Source organism: Ictidomys tridecemlineatus, chromosome 5 (assembly GCF_052094955.1).
Source record: "Ictidomys tridecemlineatus isolate mIctTri1 chromosome 5, mIctTri1.hap1, whole genome shotgun sequence".
NCBI classification, from domain to species: domain Eukaryota; kingdom Metazoa; phylum Chordata; class Mammalia; order Rodentia; family Sciuridae; genus Ictidomys; species Ictidomys tridecemlineatus.
Genome location: NC_135481.1, coordinates 14,429,575 through 14,446,536, shown reverse-complemented (window position 1 = coordinate 14,446,536; position 16,962 = coordinate 14,429,575). Strand labels below are relative to the sequence as shown.

At 46.7% G+C, this 16,962-nt stretch overlaps 1 protein-coding gene across 8 annotated transcripts in view; it reads left to right on the top strand.

Moving 5' to 3' along the window:
* Positions 1-16,962, top strand: part of Paqr5 (progestin and adipoQ receptor family member 5) — an 88,596-nt gene that overhangs the window by 15,077 nt on the left and 56,557 nt on the right. For 2 of the 8 annotated variants that reach the window (XM_078049386.1, XM_078049382.1), the window contains exon 1: positions 1,962-2,516. The exons of 3 other annotated variants lie outside the window; for them this stretch is intronic. In XM_078049386.1, the coding sequence (XP_077905512.1) occupies positions 2,441-2,516 (76 nt within the window). In that variant the 5' untranslated portion in view covers positions 1,962-2,440. Of the gene's footprint in view, positions 1-1,954; positions 2,517-2,672; positions 2,848-16,962 lie in introns of those variants that run through there. 3 more of the 8 variants (XR_013438717.1, XM_078049387.1, XM_078049385.1) reach the window with 3 other exon arrangements.

The following is a 16,962-nucleotide window of genomic DNA, read 5'->3' as shown; positions in this document are numbered from 1 at the left end:
AGAAAAAAAAAATTAGGGCTGGGGCTGTAGCTCAGAGGTAGAGTGCCTGCCTTTCACGTGTGAGGATCGAAATCCTCAGCACCACATAAAAATAAATAAAGGTATTGTGTCCATCTACAACTAAAAAGAAAAAAAAATTAAAAAAAATTAAATGGGTTAAGAAGTAGCTCAGCAGTAATATGCCCCTGCACTCAACTCCTAGTGTGAAAAAAGTGAGAGTTTTCACGTGATCATCACAACACCTTCCCTTTTCCCAAGTATTAGCATGTTCCTTGGGCCCTTCCTTAAAGATCCAAAGAAATGAATCTCTAATGGTGAAATCTCTGGTCTTGGTATCTAGAAGGCAGTCCTGGACTCAGGCTACAGGAGGGACAACTTTTCTGCCTCCTTACCCAGATACCTGCCCAGGATGACATTCCAGAGTCAAGAAATGTGAGGTCCTATCACCAAGTTTGTTCCACCTTGACAGTACCCCCTACTTCACGTACCCACAGCAGCTGTGTGGCACCATCTATTTGGAGAAAAAATCATGGAAGTGATTTTTTTTTCTTGTCACTTTTCATCTAGAGGCCCAGCTTCCCCCCATTGAACAAAGTGAATTATTTTCCACAGTAGGTGGTGACAGTTGGGGCTTTGAGGCCAGGAAGGAACAGCTTGGGTTTAGGGACAGTTACAGTGAGAAACCTCTTCACCCACTCGAGTGTCACTCCTCACAGCTTCCTCTTCCTGTTGGGCCCTCTTGGGTTTGGGCCAACCTCTCACATCACAGTGTGTGTGCACGCGTGTGCATGCACGCTCACGAACACACACACACACACACACACACACACACACAGCCAGCCTGGAGCCTTGGAGGTGGTCCTGGCTACAGAGGACCACGGAAGGCAGGAGGAGCTGTTTGCATCTTCCTGAGTTGGCGGTACATTCTTGAGGGCTGATTTAGAGGGATCCGTTATTCCCATTCTCCCTGAGTTTTTGAGTGATGCATTTTGCTTCAGCCTTAAAAAAAAAAAAATGTGCTTAATAACGGTCGAATGATGACCTTGTGCCACATTTCTGCCACTGGGGCTCTTCATCCATTGCTGCATTCAAATATTGTGAGATGTTTACTTATGACATTGGGTTAGCAGGAAAAATACCATCTGTCCTGGTGAGGAGGAAGGAAAATAAATCTTGTGGTCTATCTTGTAGCCAGGGGCAGGGCAGAGAAGGCAGGGGCTCAGCCATAGAACAGTTAGAGCAGCAGTTGCTCCTTATGGAACACCTACTGTGCACCAGGTGCTTATTGAATACCTGCTGTGCATCAAGACTTCCCTGATGTTCTGACCAGTGTGCAGACACATCAAAGAGGCAGTTACTCTGGGGATTATGAAAGTGTCCACCCAGAGGGACGTTGTAGAAATTAAATGGCATGTAAAGTGCCCATAGGGGCTTAGGTAGATGAAGTGCTGAATAACTGTGATTTCCAACCAACATCATCATCTCCATTTTATAGAGGAGGAGAGAGAGGGACACAGGGAGGCTTCAGGACGCAGCCAGGTAGAGCTGACTTCGGCACACAAACGCCACATCACCCGTGAAAATGGTGTAGTCGTGGGCAGAGTAGATGCATCTGCCGGAGCTCCCCAACCTAAGCTCCTCATGGGCTGTGGAGCCACTTGCAATAATGGATCCCTCTAAATCATGCCCTTTCCCATCTGGCCCTGGTCCTTCTCTGATCCCCTCTAGTCTCAGCTGAGGCCCTGAGCACCTGCCAGTACCCTCCCCCAGTTTATGTGACCTCCCTCCTTCTTGCCAGTCCACACCTCCCTGGCTCCTTGGCTGCCTGACCGTTTCCCCCTCCCCTGTGAGGTGTGTTCTTTGGGTAATAATTATGTGGAACGGTTTACCACCAATTTATTGGTTAACAACCCCCCACCCCCAGCGGTGTTAATGATTGTTGAGGAAAGTGTCTCAGGAAGGCAAATCACTGGAGAAGGGAGGTGCAGCCGCTTCTTGGGCCTCCCTCAGGAGCCTTTTGCTCTGGAGTTGGAATGTCCCTAGGGCGGCTGCTTCCTGGCCTGTCTTAGCACACTTCCCACCCCTATCCCAGTGCATGCATACACACACACACACACACACACGCACGCACGCATGCACGTACACACGCTGTGCTGTACTCCCTTTTCTTGTCTCTGAACCCAGGGCCAGTAGGTCTCCGCTTGATGGTTGCCTGTCAGCTTCCTCCCCACTCTGGTCCTTGACTGTCCCAGGGAACACAGCTCCCTTTTCTGCTAAAGCAAGTCCTCACTGTCTTTCGGGACCCCTGGGTGGCCTCTTGATCACCCCGCCTCCTTGCTCTGAGTCTTCCTTCTCTGAAAGCCCTGAGCCCCTGGGCAGGTCTTCTCCTAGCACACCCGAGTGCTGGGCTCTGTACTCGACTTAAAGGACCCAGCAGTGAATGAGACAGAAGCCCTGCCACCCAGGAGGGGACGGACCTGCTCCAGGAGCACCACCCAGCCTGAGATGCAGCAGAGGTCAGAGGAGGGGAGAGGTCTGGAGGCTGATGAAGGGGGAAGGGAGCTTTTCCAGGTGGGGGAGGAGGTGGGCAGCTGGGGCAGTGTGGGCAGGACAAGGTCTGTGGTCAGATGACCCCTGTGGATTTATATAGAGTGTCACCCGAGGAATGTCCAGCTGGCTGTGCAAAGAGACAGTCACCCCTTGAAGTTCCTACTCTGGCTGCTCCTACAGTTTAAAGGTGTGCCTATCTCCTCTGCAAGAAGGGACTCTGCGAGGGCAGCCAGGACGGCTGCACCCTTTCCAACAGGGACCCTGCACTGAGCAGGAGCTCACTAAGCGGCTGCAGAGGTGAGTGTGAGGCACACCTCCTGCAGGACCTGCCATCCGCTGGGCCACCTGCTTGCCCCTTATTCATCTGGGACCATCCTGAGCTCCTTGATCTTCTGCCCTTTTTGTCTCCCGATAGAGTCAAGGCCTGGTGAAGTGAGTGAGCCCAGAGGCTCAGGATTCTGTGTCCCCTTGGCCACAAGTAGAATCACCACTGGGCTTGATAACAGGCTACTGCAGGGACCCCGATTCTAAAGGCCTGAGATAGAAGATAGACCAGCTAGGGAAGGACCTGGGTCATTAGGCTGCACGGTTGGGCTTGGGGCTGTCGGCCAGGGTGGGTTTCCAGGCCCAGTCTGCACCCTAACTGCAGCCTCCCCTAACCCCCTGCCCCAGGCCAGGATCTGAACCTCAGACTGCACCTGGGGAGCTCAGAGCCCAAGGAGCAGGGATGGTGCTGGAGCTGGAAGCTGTCTCCCAAAGGCTCCTGTCTGGGGTCTCCATTCCACCCTGAGGGCCTCTCTGCTCCCAGCTCACTGCCTCTGGACATGTGAAGGCACCAGCCTGGCCCCAAGTCTCCCTCCCTTCCTCCTCCTTTCCTTCCACTGTGTCCTGGGCTGGCTCCTGCAGGCAGCTGCCTTATCTCTGTCTAAGTTTCTGATCAGATTAGCAGCTTGAGAAGAAATGGAGGGAGCCTGTGCCTTCCCCAGGAGCCTGAGGGGATGTCAGCCACAGTCACCTTCCTTGGCTCTTTCCTAGACTCAGGGGAGGAGTCAGCCTGCTGCACCTGCCCCCCAGAGGCCAACTGAGCAGGTAGCTAGAGCCCTGAAGAGGCTACCCAGGCTGGCTCTGGGCACCCAGTTCTATGTATAGGGTCAGGCAGTCCAGCTCTGGGGGGCTCCACTTCTCTTACTTTGGACCAACAATCTCAGTGGTCCTAACTCTAACTGCTGCATCATCACCTGGGCCCACTTGCGATCACCAGATGCTCTGAGACAGTTACCTGAGCTGGGCTGAGCCAGGTATCAGCATTTAAAAACATTCCCTGAGTGCTCCTGATGCACATCCAGAGCTGAGATTCCCGTCACCCACCCTTCCAGCTGGGAGGATGGGTGCAAGTAGCTGTTTCCCACCCACTGCAGTGAAAAACACCAGAGCTGTTCGCGTGCCTGACACATAACGCCTTAATAAATATTTGTATTTTACAAAAAGGTATTTTCAAAATTAAAGACAACAGACCCAAATATTTGATCATTTGAAATACAAAACATTTTAGAACACTAAGTAAATGTAAACTCACAAAAATAGACATTATTATTATTATGGTCTGTTTGTTAGTGGATAAAACAAACGAAAGGATGTCTCTAAAACCCAAATCTGCACACTCCACAAACACAAAATTTCGTCATAAAATCTTGAAGGGGAAATATTATTTGATACTTCTTGAAACAGAAGAATGTTGGCAGTATACTGATGTCACAAGTATGATTTTTTTTTCCTAGAAAAATTTCTAGAAAAATCTTTTCCTGACTCTACCCTAGTTGGGGAATGGCAAGAAAATATCTGTATGTGATATTTTCCGTTATTTCCCACCGACGAGGCCTTGGCTTTTCTTGGGGGACTGCTGTCTTTAATTTACAAGGAGCCATCATCACTCTTGTTTCCAAAGGATTTCTGGTTTGTCTTTAAGTTCTTCAGTTTTATCTTGTTCAGATGGAGATTCTGATGCAATGTTTCCTGTGTTAGTTTCAAAACTGTCATGTTGATATTCCGCATGCCAGGAAAGTGTGTGACTAATAACTACGTTTGCTAGAGTCTTCCTCGTCTGCTGCCACGGGGCCTCCCAGCAGGCCCCAGGACACCTTTCCCATTTCAGGTTTTATTTTATTTTATTTTATTTTTGCATTGTTAGTCTCCCCTTTCCAAAGCATAGACACACCTTAAGAGATGAGGATAATGAACTTCCAAGCCTGGCTTTACCAATGACCTGCTCTTGGCCCCTCTGGTCTCATCTCCAACCCTCACTCAGGCCCCTGGATCACAGTGGGATTTGGCTGCAGCCCATCCACAGCATCCTGTCAGCTCATCTGCAGTTACTTCAGTAAGCATCTCTAAATGCAGCGGGTCCTGTCAAACGTGTAACCAGAATCCTGTGACTGCATCTTAACAACTGATCCTTCCCATCAGAAAATATCCAGTGTTTGAATTTTCACAATTGTCTTATACATTTTTTTCCCTCATTTTTTGTTATTGGTACATTATAGTTGTACATAATGGTGGGATTTGTTCTCACGTTTTTGTGCATGCACACAATATAACAATATAATTTGAGCAATATCATTCCTCAGAATTTCCCCCTTTCCTTTCCCATCTCCCTCCCCCTGGTCCCTTTCCTGTACTCTGCAGATCTACCTTTGATTTTCATGAGCTACCCCTCCCCACCCCTTTCCTTTTTCCTCTCTAGCTTTCACATATGAGAGAAAATATGTGATAAATGGTGCTGGGGAAACTGTGTATAATATTTTTAGAAGAATGAGATTAGACCCTTGTCTCTCCCCCTACACAAAAATCAACTCAAAAGGGATGAAAGGCCTAGGGATTAGACCCGAAGCTATGCCACTCCTAGAAGAAAACATAGGGTCAACAGTCCAGCTTTTAGGCCCAGGCAGTGACTTTCTCAATAAAGACCCCTAGAGCTCAGGAAATAATGCCAAGAGTTAATAAATGGGATGGCACCAAATTAAAAAGCTTCTGCACAGCAAATGAAACTATTAAGAATGTGAAAAGAGGCTTCCAGAATGGGAGAAAATCTTTGCTAGCTACTTTTCTGACAGAGGATTAATATCCAGAATATATTAAAAACTCATACTTTTTAAATACTTGAATTGTTTGAAATTTCAGATTTTTTAGGGGCTTGAATCTAAAAGTGCTTCATCATGGAGCCACGTCCCTGTCCTTTTATTTCTTATTTTGAGACAGAGTCTTACTGAGTTGCTGAGGATTTCACCAAGTGGCTGAGACTGGCCTCAAACTTTAGATCCTCCTGCTTCAGCCTTCCTAGTTGCTGAGATTATATGTATATTGTCACCAGGCCCAGCTGATATTTCAGATGTTTAACAATTCTGAAATGAAAACTTTAGAGCAAAGCGCACAGTTTTGGCACTGAAGTGTAGTATTCATGAAGGCAATATAGGAAGCACTGGGTGGAAAGAGCTAGACAGTGTGGTCAGACCTTGTTCTAGACTTCTGACTACAGTGGGAATCAGAAGTCAAACATTCACTGAACAGTAACTGTGCCCAGCCCTGGCCTGGGCACCACAGACAGCAATGAATGACAGACTTGGTCTATTTTGACTGAGGGAAACCAGGAGCCTGACATGGCATACACCCTTCCCATAGAACCCACAGAAGAGAGTGGAAGCTAATTTCACTGTATTTTATCCCATGATCATTGCAGATTTTATGCTGAATGTTTTTGAAAAAAAATGGGGTGCAGCCATTATGTGAAGCAGTTTTGTTTTTAAATTATGCCAATATTACTTAAAAATAATTTATTACTAACCTGTCTTTAGTGCAAAATTAGAATGCATTGAATACTTGTGAGTATGTGTTAAAATTGAATAGTCCAAATCAATGCACTTCATTTCTTCCTGACACTTTGGCAAACATTTTTCTGGTCTGAAAAATAAAAATTAAACATTAGTTGTTATTGATTTGTGCATTATAGATTGAAATGTTCATTTGATAAAATTGACTACAGTGTTGTGAAGTAGGGACATACAAATTTAATTTAATCAGGTTAATTGACCCTGAAGAATTAAAGTCATCTTACTCTAGTGATACCTGCATACCCATGTGTAGAGCAGCACAATTCACAATAGCCAAACTGTGGAACCAGCCTAGGTGTCCATCGATAGATGAATGGATAAAGAAAATGTGGTGTATATACACAATGGAGTTTTATTCAGTCATAAAGAAAAATGAAATTATGGCATTTGCAGGAAAGTGGATGGAACTAGAGATCATCATGTTAAGCAAAACAAGTCACACTCAGGAGGTTAAGGGTCCTAGGTTTTCTCTCTAGTGGAAGCTAGAGAGGAAAACACAGATGGGGGCAGATCTCCTAAAAATGAAGGGAGATCAGTAGAGAAAAGGGAACAAGGTGGGGGAAGGGGAGGCAAAGAAGGAAGAGGGAAGTGTTGGGGAGTGATATTGACCAAATTATATTGTTATATTGTGTGCATGTATGAATATGTAACAACAAATCCCATCAATATGTACAACCATAATGAACCAATTAAAAAATATAGAAAAAAATTTAATCTTCTGTTTCTGAAGATTCTGCACCACTATCATTGGTTTTATCCTCAGCACCACACATATAAAATGTGTTTGCCATTCACACTGCAGTGCTCTAAACGAACCATGCAAGACGATTTTGGGAAATATGCTGACAATGCGCATGTGCTGAGAATTCTAGACTCTGCTCCCTCGCGGTGCATGAAAAGACAAATGTGCCTCCTGTTGAATATATTGCTACTGTTAACCTTTGTAGCTGTATGAGGAACAGAATTACACAACAAAAGGTTATAAACTAATTTTTGGACTAAAAAAACTGTGATGGTCATGCAGTAAAAAAAAAAAAAGGGTATTCTACAAAGCATTGTGGAATGGGTAGAATTTCATTCATGGGAGAAGGTGAAAGAAGAGATTCTCAGCCAGACAAATAGCAGGCACAGAAGCCTGGAGGTGGAAAGCTCCTGCTATGTCTGGGACAGAGATGAGGGACAGAGTGTAGGTATAATGGCAAGACCAGTAGGAGGAAAGGCTGGGGCTCAGTGCACTTTGGAGGGCCTGAGAATATGCCAAGGAGTGGAGTCCTCCAGGACAACTGGAGGGGACCACATAATTTTCTCAAAAGAGTATGAAGTGTGGACCACGAGAAAGGAGAGAACCTTCAGGAACAATGAGGGCTTGCATTTTCAAGCCCTTCCTGGAGCCCTGCATCCACTAGGTCATGGATCCCAGGGGGTGGACCCATGTCTGCCTTGGATCTCCAGGGATGACACAGTGGCTGGAACACAGCAAGTGCTCCATAGAGTCTATGGTCCCGTCCAGCATGTGCCTCTCCTGACCTCCTCTACCTCCACTCATGGTGATGACTGAGGGCGACCTTGAGGCCTTCAGCTCTAGGAAATGGGATGACTTTTTCAAATGCATGACACTAGGCTTTAGGACTCAGGCCCCAGCTGACCAGATGCCCCCCGGGCCAGCAGGCATGATGAGCACACATGACCTTCTCAGTGGAGGTATGAGGGCATGCCGACCTCCGCTGTCCCTGGTTTGGCTGATATGATTGAGTCTTCCAAGACTGGCTAAGCGTGAAGGACTCATTCATTTATTTCCTTTTAGCAGCATGGTTGCTTTGGAAAATAATCACCACCACCATGAATCCATGGTGGGCCAATTTTGGTGATGGAAGACAGTGGAAAAAAGGCAGTAGAGCAAACCCCTAGATTTGCTGGCCTCACTCTGTCTGGAGAGAACCACAGTGAACGCTTTTGGAAACAGCCTTCCCAACATTGTTTCTGTCCATAAATATGAGCAGTTAAGCTCAGCGCAGTTTTGCACGGATGGTACTACAAGATTTATGCTGTTCCCCAACATGTTCTTTTTTTTTTTTTTAATTTAATAACTTGTCATGACAAGTTTCCTGTCAGTTACCCAGATCTATAACATTTTTAGTAGCCACACAGTACACGTTTGCATGGATGGACCATACTTACCCAGCCAGCTTTGGATTGTTTCCAGTTTTTCTCTGCAGTGTGCCAAGGAATCATTCAGCGTTTTCGAGATGTGCAATAATCACCTAGCAGTAAATATTTAGAATAGCTGAAATAGCTAGTAAAAAAAGAAAAAAAAAAGAAAGAGAAAGGAAAGTAGGTTTAGTTCCCTCCCTAAGTCCTAAAGCCCAGCTGGGAGGTCACCATGGCAACCTCCTGACAGCCTCTTTCATAGAGCGCCGCCCTCTGAGTCTCCACACCAGGCAGGGAGGTGGATGGGAGCCAGGAAGCAGCCTGTTTTCAGGCAGTTTTATGAACCCAGGGCTAAAGCGCAGCAGAGAGCATTACCATGGACTTGGGTGGCTTAGGGTGCAATAGTGACGAGAGCTACCTTTCATCAACTGCTTGTTATCTGGCAGATACCATGGTTTTTTATCTCCACAGGAGATATAGATACTTTCATTATCCTCTTTCAAGTAATGAGGAAATCAGGGATTAGGTTGCTGTCTGAGAACACACAGTAAATGATGGAGTCAGTGTGTCAGGTTGGCCTGCATTCACTCCTCAGAATTCTCCTAAACACCTGACCTGGGGTCACCAGTGTCTCTCCCACCGACTCTGGGAAAACTTGTCCAGTCAACCAGGCTCCCTAAGGGCATCTGTTCCCACTGCGATTGTTTGGGACACCTACTGTCTGCCTCTGGCCTCTGGCCTTCAGGCTCCACCTGGCCAGCTGCTGCTGCATACCCTACACTACCTCCACACTGAACTGCAGAGAATTCGCCAAACTGTATACAGTGGTCTCCACTCATCCACGGGGGATGTGTTCCAAGACCCCCAGAAGATGCCTGGAACTGTGGATGGTACCAAACCTATACAAACTTTTTTTCTGGTATATACATACCTATGATAAAGTTTAATTTCTAAATTAGGCACAGTAAGAGATCGACAATGACAACTAATACTAAAACAGAATAATTATAACAATATCCTATAATAAAGGTTGTGTGAATGTGGTCTCTTTCTATCAAAAGATCCAAGATGAATATTGATCTTTTCAGACCAATATTGGTTACCAGTTACCCAGACTGCAGATAACCGGGGATGCTTGTACTCTCCCTTAACCCTGGGGCCTTTTCTCTTGCCGTACCCTCAGATCCCCTCCTGGGGCTGCTGCACCAGCTCAAGAGGTCTTTCCTGACTTCCCAGTGTGATGCTCCTCCTCTGTGTTCCCCAGAAGCATCTGGTTCTAGCTTCTACTTGCCATTAGCTGTGCCATGTGGCAGTTGTTAGTGCTGATCTGCATTAGCCTGGGAGCTCTTAGGGGATGGAGCTGTGGTATCCCCTTCTTCATCCTGGTATCCTGCCAAAGCCTTGGGCAGATAGTAGGCATTCAGTGGCTGAGTGCTTAATGAATAAGTGATTGCACATATTCCCATCAAAGAAGGGGATGGGCAGGGACTGAGTTAACCTCAGCCCACCAGGAGCCACACCTGGATGTTCCCAGGCATTACCCACAACACCTGAGCCCAGCCTCTGTCTGCTTTAAGCCAGCCTGCCCCTCGAACCCCCCACAGTTCCTGCTCATGCCAAGCCAGGGAAATGGAGGTCCTCGGTGAACCCTGTGTCCTCCCCCGTACCCCAGCTTTGTGATGCCCCACTGGGTCCATGAACTTGACTTTTTCTCAGCCCTTGGGGCCTCCTCTCTGTGTTCCTTTCTCTGGGGGGAATCTGAGTACACCCTGGGTTTTGAAATTCACTTGTCTCTATCTCCCAAATTTGCCTGAAGCCTCAACTTAAGTGTCATCCCATTTAATTTTTTAATTAATTCATTTGTTTATTTATACATACAAGGATTGAACCCAAGGGCACACAACCACGGAGCCACATCCCCGGCCCTTTTTATGTTTTATTTAGGGACAGGGTATTGCTAAATTGCTTAGGATCTCAGTGAGTTGCTGAAGCTGGCTTTGAACTCTTGATCCTCCTGCCTCAGCCTCCTGAGCTGCTGGGATTTCAGGCGTGTGCCACTGCACTGGGTAGTCCCATATTCTAAAACTGCAGATCAGCGCAAATGGAACTCACCTTGTCTGGAAGCTGCCTGGGTCCTTCTCACTTCCTACATTGGGTACCCTTTCCCCACCTGTGGGGAATGTAGTCTGGATCCAGTGTGTTCTGGGTGCCTGGCTGTGATCAGACACTTGACTTTATCACCAGGGTCCCAAGCATGAGCTCCAGGCCAAACCTGGTGGGAGTGGTGAGGGGCTGGGGGGCTCAACAGACCCTGGTGTGAGGAAGCAGAGGCTGTAGATCTTCAGGTTCGTCAAAAGAATTGGGAGTCCAGGTTTCTATGTGAGACCCCTTGATTTTTAAAGGTAGGCCCAGGGTGTTCTGTATGTTTTTCTCTTTCTTTCTTTCTTTTTTTTTTTTTTTTTGTGGTGCCGGGATTTTGTTCTATTTCTCCCTAACAGATTTGGTTTTTATAGGAGCAGTTTTAAGTTTACAGAAAAATTGCATCGTGGCTACAGAATTTCCGCATGCTCCTCCTCTCTCCTTCCCCAGCTAACCTCCATGATTAGCATTCTGTGTTAGTGTGGTATGTTTTTTAAAATGTATCAGGAATCAATCCTGATACATTATTGACCAATATTCACTGTTCACATTGGGGTTCACTCTGTGTTGTGCCTTCTATGAGCTTTGACAAATGCACAACGTCACGTAGCCACCCTTACAGTACCGTGCTAGTTACTTAAAACACGTTAGGAGCCAGGAGTCTCTGCTATCCACACTTTCATCTCACCGTGCCCCTCCTTCTCACTATTATCTACCCCACTCTTGGTTCAGCTCCTCTCCTCTCTCTCTAATCCTAACAGTTTCCCACCCCTGCAAATGGCCAGTGTCCTGTCTCACCTCCCTGCCAGCCTCCAGCCTCCAGCCTCCCGGAGGCACCCGGAGGTGGGACTGACACATCTGTCTCCCTAGCACCTACGCAGGGCTGCTGCTGCTTTTGAGAGTCCCTGCATCTGTTGGGACTGGGGCTCTGGGGAAAATGTTTTGGGTGCAGTTGACAGGGTGTGTGTGGCAAGGGCCAATCTCCAGGGCCAGTGGTGGCAGGGAGGAGGGGGTTCAGTTTTCAAGCTGAGGATAACCCAGCTCTGGATGTAAGGATGTTTGAATTCTTAGGAGGAGTTAGGGGGCAGGGTTCTTCAGGGACAAAGGGAGGAGCCACTCACAGACCACACATATTGGATCTCAGAGTCCCCTGGCCCAGGCCCTTCCCCCATGAGGACACTTAGGCCTCAATGCCAGGAGCAGGACCCACTGTGGCAGAACAAGATTCAAAACCCAGTGTTCTCCTGCAACCTGTGCAGAAGGCGACAGCCCTGCTGTCACCCGCCTTCCTGATGAACCGCCTGTGATGGGGAGTGCCTGGTGTGGGACCTGAGCCTAGCACCCCAGCAGAGCGCAGAGAGGGCCCAGGGTGAGTCTGGCAGCCTATGTGCAGACTGGCCTGGGGCTTGCAGGACAGGATGGCGGGGGATCCTTCTGAAAGGGGGAGCAGAGGGCAAACCAGCAAGCCTGGGGAAGCATCTGAGGAGGAAAAATCAACTCAAAACTCCTTCCTGGTGGAGCTGCTCCCCTGCTTCTCCCAACATGAAAGTGCCCCATGAGATGCTTGCACCCGACTCTGTCCCTGCCCACAGAGCATCTGACCGCCGGTTCACTGCCTAGTGTCTCCATTGTTCTGCAGGAAGTTTTCTAAGGCCAGAGCTGTCGTTGTATCCCTTGTCCCCAGCTATGAGCACAGTGCCTGGCACAGGGCGACTCACCCCATGGATGAGTGGGTGAATGGGTGGACAAATGAATGAAGAGCCTTGAATAGAACAGTCGATGAGTTTTTATTGAGTCTCTTATATCAAAATAGACCCGGATCCTGTCTTCAAGTAATCTAAATTGTGGCTACAAAAATGACCAACCTAAAAGACTCAGAGAATCATAAATGGCCAAGTCAGTAATAATAATCCCCAACTCCGAGTGGCTTGCTGCAGGCCACACTCTGGGCAGGGAACTATGTGTTCACTGTTTCAGTTAGTCCTCGAGGTGCTGGTGTGGTGGGGATGGAGACCCAGACTGAGAAAGTGAAGCAGCATGTTCAAGGGCACCAGCTGGTGAGTGAGAAGCTGAGCCTGGAATCAGATCTCTGTGCCACCGAAGCCTGCCCCCACCTGCCCCACTGCAGCTGGTGGGCTTCAGGGGAGAAAGGAAAGGCATCCCTCCTGGAGGAGGTCCGCTGGGGCTGGGCCTGGATGGGTGCCAGAGAAAAGGACCATTGAAGGACATTTGAAGCTTGGGGACAAGTCCAAAGCCTGACCGAGTGGAAACACTCCCAGAGAGCTGCAGGGAGAGGTTGTGGGTGGCCATTGCCTCAGCCTGGGCTCCCCCTGGGAGGCTCACAGTGATGGCAGTGCCCAGAGAGAGCTGGGGACTACAGGTGAGAATAAGCCCAGGGCTTCCAGGTGTGGACATTCCTGGAGTAGAGGACAAGGCTGGCACAGCCTGCAGAGCAGGTCTCTCCCTGGAAGAGAGAACCCCACCCAGCTAGCTGGTGGGGCCAGTTTCCAGGGTGGGGCAGGGCAGGAACAGGTTTCTGGTAGGGAATCGTGCCCTCATTTACTGCCTGGTACTGACTGCTGGCACCAGTGACTCCTGCCCTGGTTGGGGATTCTTCTGGGTGCCAAGGTACCTGGGGGTGGCTTAATCCTGTTCACCAGGTACTGCATGGGGTTAGGGGTCCTGAGCTTTCTCCTTGGCTCACAGGTACCACTCAAAATTTGATGAAAGTCTCTTTGACACACACGTTCACATGTGTGCAGGCACATAATTTTACCTATAATTGGCTGGACTTCTGAGGCCCACTCATGGGTTTTCATGGACCTCAGGTCACACACCTCCATTCTAGGAGCTGCTGCAGCTGATGGCCCCTTTCCCTGAATATACCCCATTGGTGCCAGCAGCGGCCCCAGCAGTAGTAGTGGTGAACACGACCGGCAGTGCTGAAGCATGTTGTAGGTAACATGTTCACATCTGGCATCTCATTTTAGCTTCCCGCAGACCCGACCAAGTAGGTACTCATGTCCCACCTCACTGATGACAGAGATGAAAGTCAGGTGGAGTTACTCAGCCCAGGAGATGGCAGAGAGAAGCCTGACCTTGACTACCCTGGGTCTCCAGCCACAGGTGCTTCCCTCCTGTCCCACTGCTGCAGAACGTTCTCCAAGCTCAGGTCATCCAGGATGCTTGTTAGAATACACCAAGGAAAGGGCTGGGGTGGTGGCTCAGCGGTAGAGCGCTCGCCACGTGCGGGGCCCTGAGTTTCATTCTCAGCCCCACATAAAAATAAATAAATAAAGGTATTGTGTCCAACTACAACTAAAAAATAAATCTTTTTTAAAAAAAAATAGACCAAGGAAAATTAAGAGGAGTTTCTTATGTAGCCATTCATTTGCTGGGATCTGGCAGACCCTACCCCTAAAACTCGTATACATAACCGTGGCAAGAGTGACTCTAGATGAAAAAAAAAGTCATTGGCTCTCCATAATCAGCACAATAACCTGTGACATGATCACACCTTTTCAAACATTTTGGACTGAGATTTTCCATAAGAAATACCTTTGGTCATAACACATAATACGTATAACATACATCCAGATATCACAGAGGGAAACTTCCCTTTTTTTTTTTAAAATTAAGTATTTTTTTATTGGTTGTTCAAAACATTACAAAGCTCTTGACATATCATATTTCATACATTAGATTCAAGTGGGTTATGAACTCCTATTTTTACCCCAAATACAGATTGCAGAATCACTTCGGTTACACATCCACATTTTTACATAATGCCATAATAGTAACTGTTGTATTCTGCTACCTTTCCTATCCTCTACTATCCCCCCTCCCCTCTCCTCCCATCTTCTCTCTCTACCCCATCTACTGTAATTCATTTCCCTCCTTGTTTATTATCCCATTCCCCTCACAACCTCTTATATGTAATTTTGTATAACAATGAGTGTCTCCCTCCATTTCCCTTTTCTCTCCCTTTCCCTCCGGGAAACTTTTCTTGATGTTACATGTGATATTTTCTGTTCTTCTATTTTCCATACTATTCTATTTTTAAATGCCAGCCGAGGCTCAGTAAATTGATTTTGTGATCTATTGACAGAGCCTGACCTGCAGTTTGGAAAGCAATCTGTGAAGAGACTTAATAATTGTGGTTTTAGTGAATAGTTGTTTATATGTTTGCTGAGGGGTGGACCCTGGCTGCCCCCAGCTCACTGACCTGTGAGCTGTTTCTTTTCTGTCTTTGGTGGAGTCTGGTATTGGCTTGGGCAGGGTGGGGTTGCTGGTCTTTCAGGCGCTACATCTGTGCATGTTCCTGTTGTTAGTTACAGATCTCTTTAATCTTGACTTTGCCAGCCCCTTGCTGAGTGACTCAGACAAGTCATTTCCTATCTGGAATCTTCATCGATAAAATAGGAAGAAGGGAAGATTAAACTAGTCTGTGTTTCCTGACGTGGGAAGGTTTTGGCAACAGCAGAGTGTAGATGGTATATATTTTTTTTTCCTGGAAGATCTGGAGAAAATAAATTCTTGTATTAAAACAATCATAGCTAAATTTTGGAGCAGACTACAAAATTTACATGCTTTTTTTTTAAAAAAAAAAAAAAAAGAAGATACTTTTTCTTATTGTGGTAAAATTTTCCATGTAACCATTTGGAAGAGTGCATTCAGCAGTGCTAAATACACTTACTGTTGCTGAATGCAGTGGTGTATGCCTATAATCCTAGGGGCTCCGGAAGCTGATGCAAGAAGATAACAAGTTCAAAGCCAGCCTGAATAACTTAGTGAGGCCCTAAGCAACTCAGCAAATCCCTGTCTCTAAATAAAATATACAAAAGGGTTGGGGCGGGCTGGGGATGTGGCTCAAGCGGTAGCGCACTCGCCTGGCATGCGTGCGGCCCGGGTTCGATCCTCAGTACCACATACCAACAAAGATGTTGTGTCCGCCGAAAACTAAAAAATAAAAAAAAATTTAAAAAAAGGGCTGGGGCTATGGCTCAGTGGTTAAGCACCTCTGGGTTCAATCCTCAGTAATAAATAAATAAATAAATAAATAAATAAATAAATAAATAAATAAATAAATAAAAACACACTCAGTATTGTGTGATCATTGTGTTTCAAGGTTTATCCCAGTTGTAGCATTTGTCAGAATTTTGTTCCTTTTTAAAAAAAGCTGAGTGATACTCTATGGATGTCTACACCACTTATTTATCCATCCATCTGCTGCTGGACACTTGGGTCCACCTTTGGGTTATTGTGACTGGTGCTGCTATGGTATCAGTTGACAAATATCAGGGTGAACCTCCTCACTTCTTCTGGGGTGTACATGTAGAGATGACATGGCTAGATTACTTGGTAATTCTAAGTTCAACTTTTTGATAACCTGCCTGTTTTCTATGGTCACATCATTTTACATTCCCACCAGCAGCGCATTGACATTTTAATTTCTCTGCATCCTTGCCAAGACATATCCTTCATGTTTCTTGTTTTTTAACAGCCATCCTAATAGGTATGGACTGCTCTCTCCACTTGGTTTTGAATTGAATTTCCCTGATGTCTAGTAAGGTGAGCATCTTATCATGTGCTTATTGGCCCTTTGCATATCTTTGGGGAAATAGCTGTTCATTGTTTTTTGTTCCTTTTATGGTTGTTGTTTTTTGCTGTTGAGATGGGGTTGCCCAGGTTGGTCTCCATCCAGTGGACCTAAGTGATCCTCCTGCTTCAGCCTTCCACATAGGCAGGCCTGCAGGCACAGGCCACTGCACCTGGCTTTTCTGCTTATTTTTGGATTGGGTTGTTTGAGTTTGTTTGATTTTTTAATTTTCTTTTTGGCTGACTTGTAGGAATTCTTTATATATTCTGATATTAATCTCTTCTCAGACATACAATTTGTAAATCTCCCATTGTATAGATTTTCTTCACTCTTCTCTTTTGGTATTGGGGATTGAATCCAGAGGTAATTTACCAATGAGTTACTCCCCAGTCCTTTTTTAAATTCTATTTTGAGATGGGGTTTTGCTAAGTTGCTGAGGCTGGCCTCAAACTTGCAATTCTCCTGCCTCAGCCTCCCAAGTTCCTGGGTGTCTTTTCACTCTCTTGATGGTGACATTTGATATACAAGTTTTAAATGTTGATTGTATGTATTTTTAAGGCAAAACAGGAATCTGCAGGCAGCTTGGGACTCTGTTCCTGCATTCTGTCCCTGTAGTCCTCCCCAGGGTACAGTGCAGCCCTG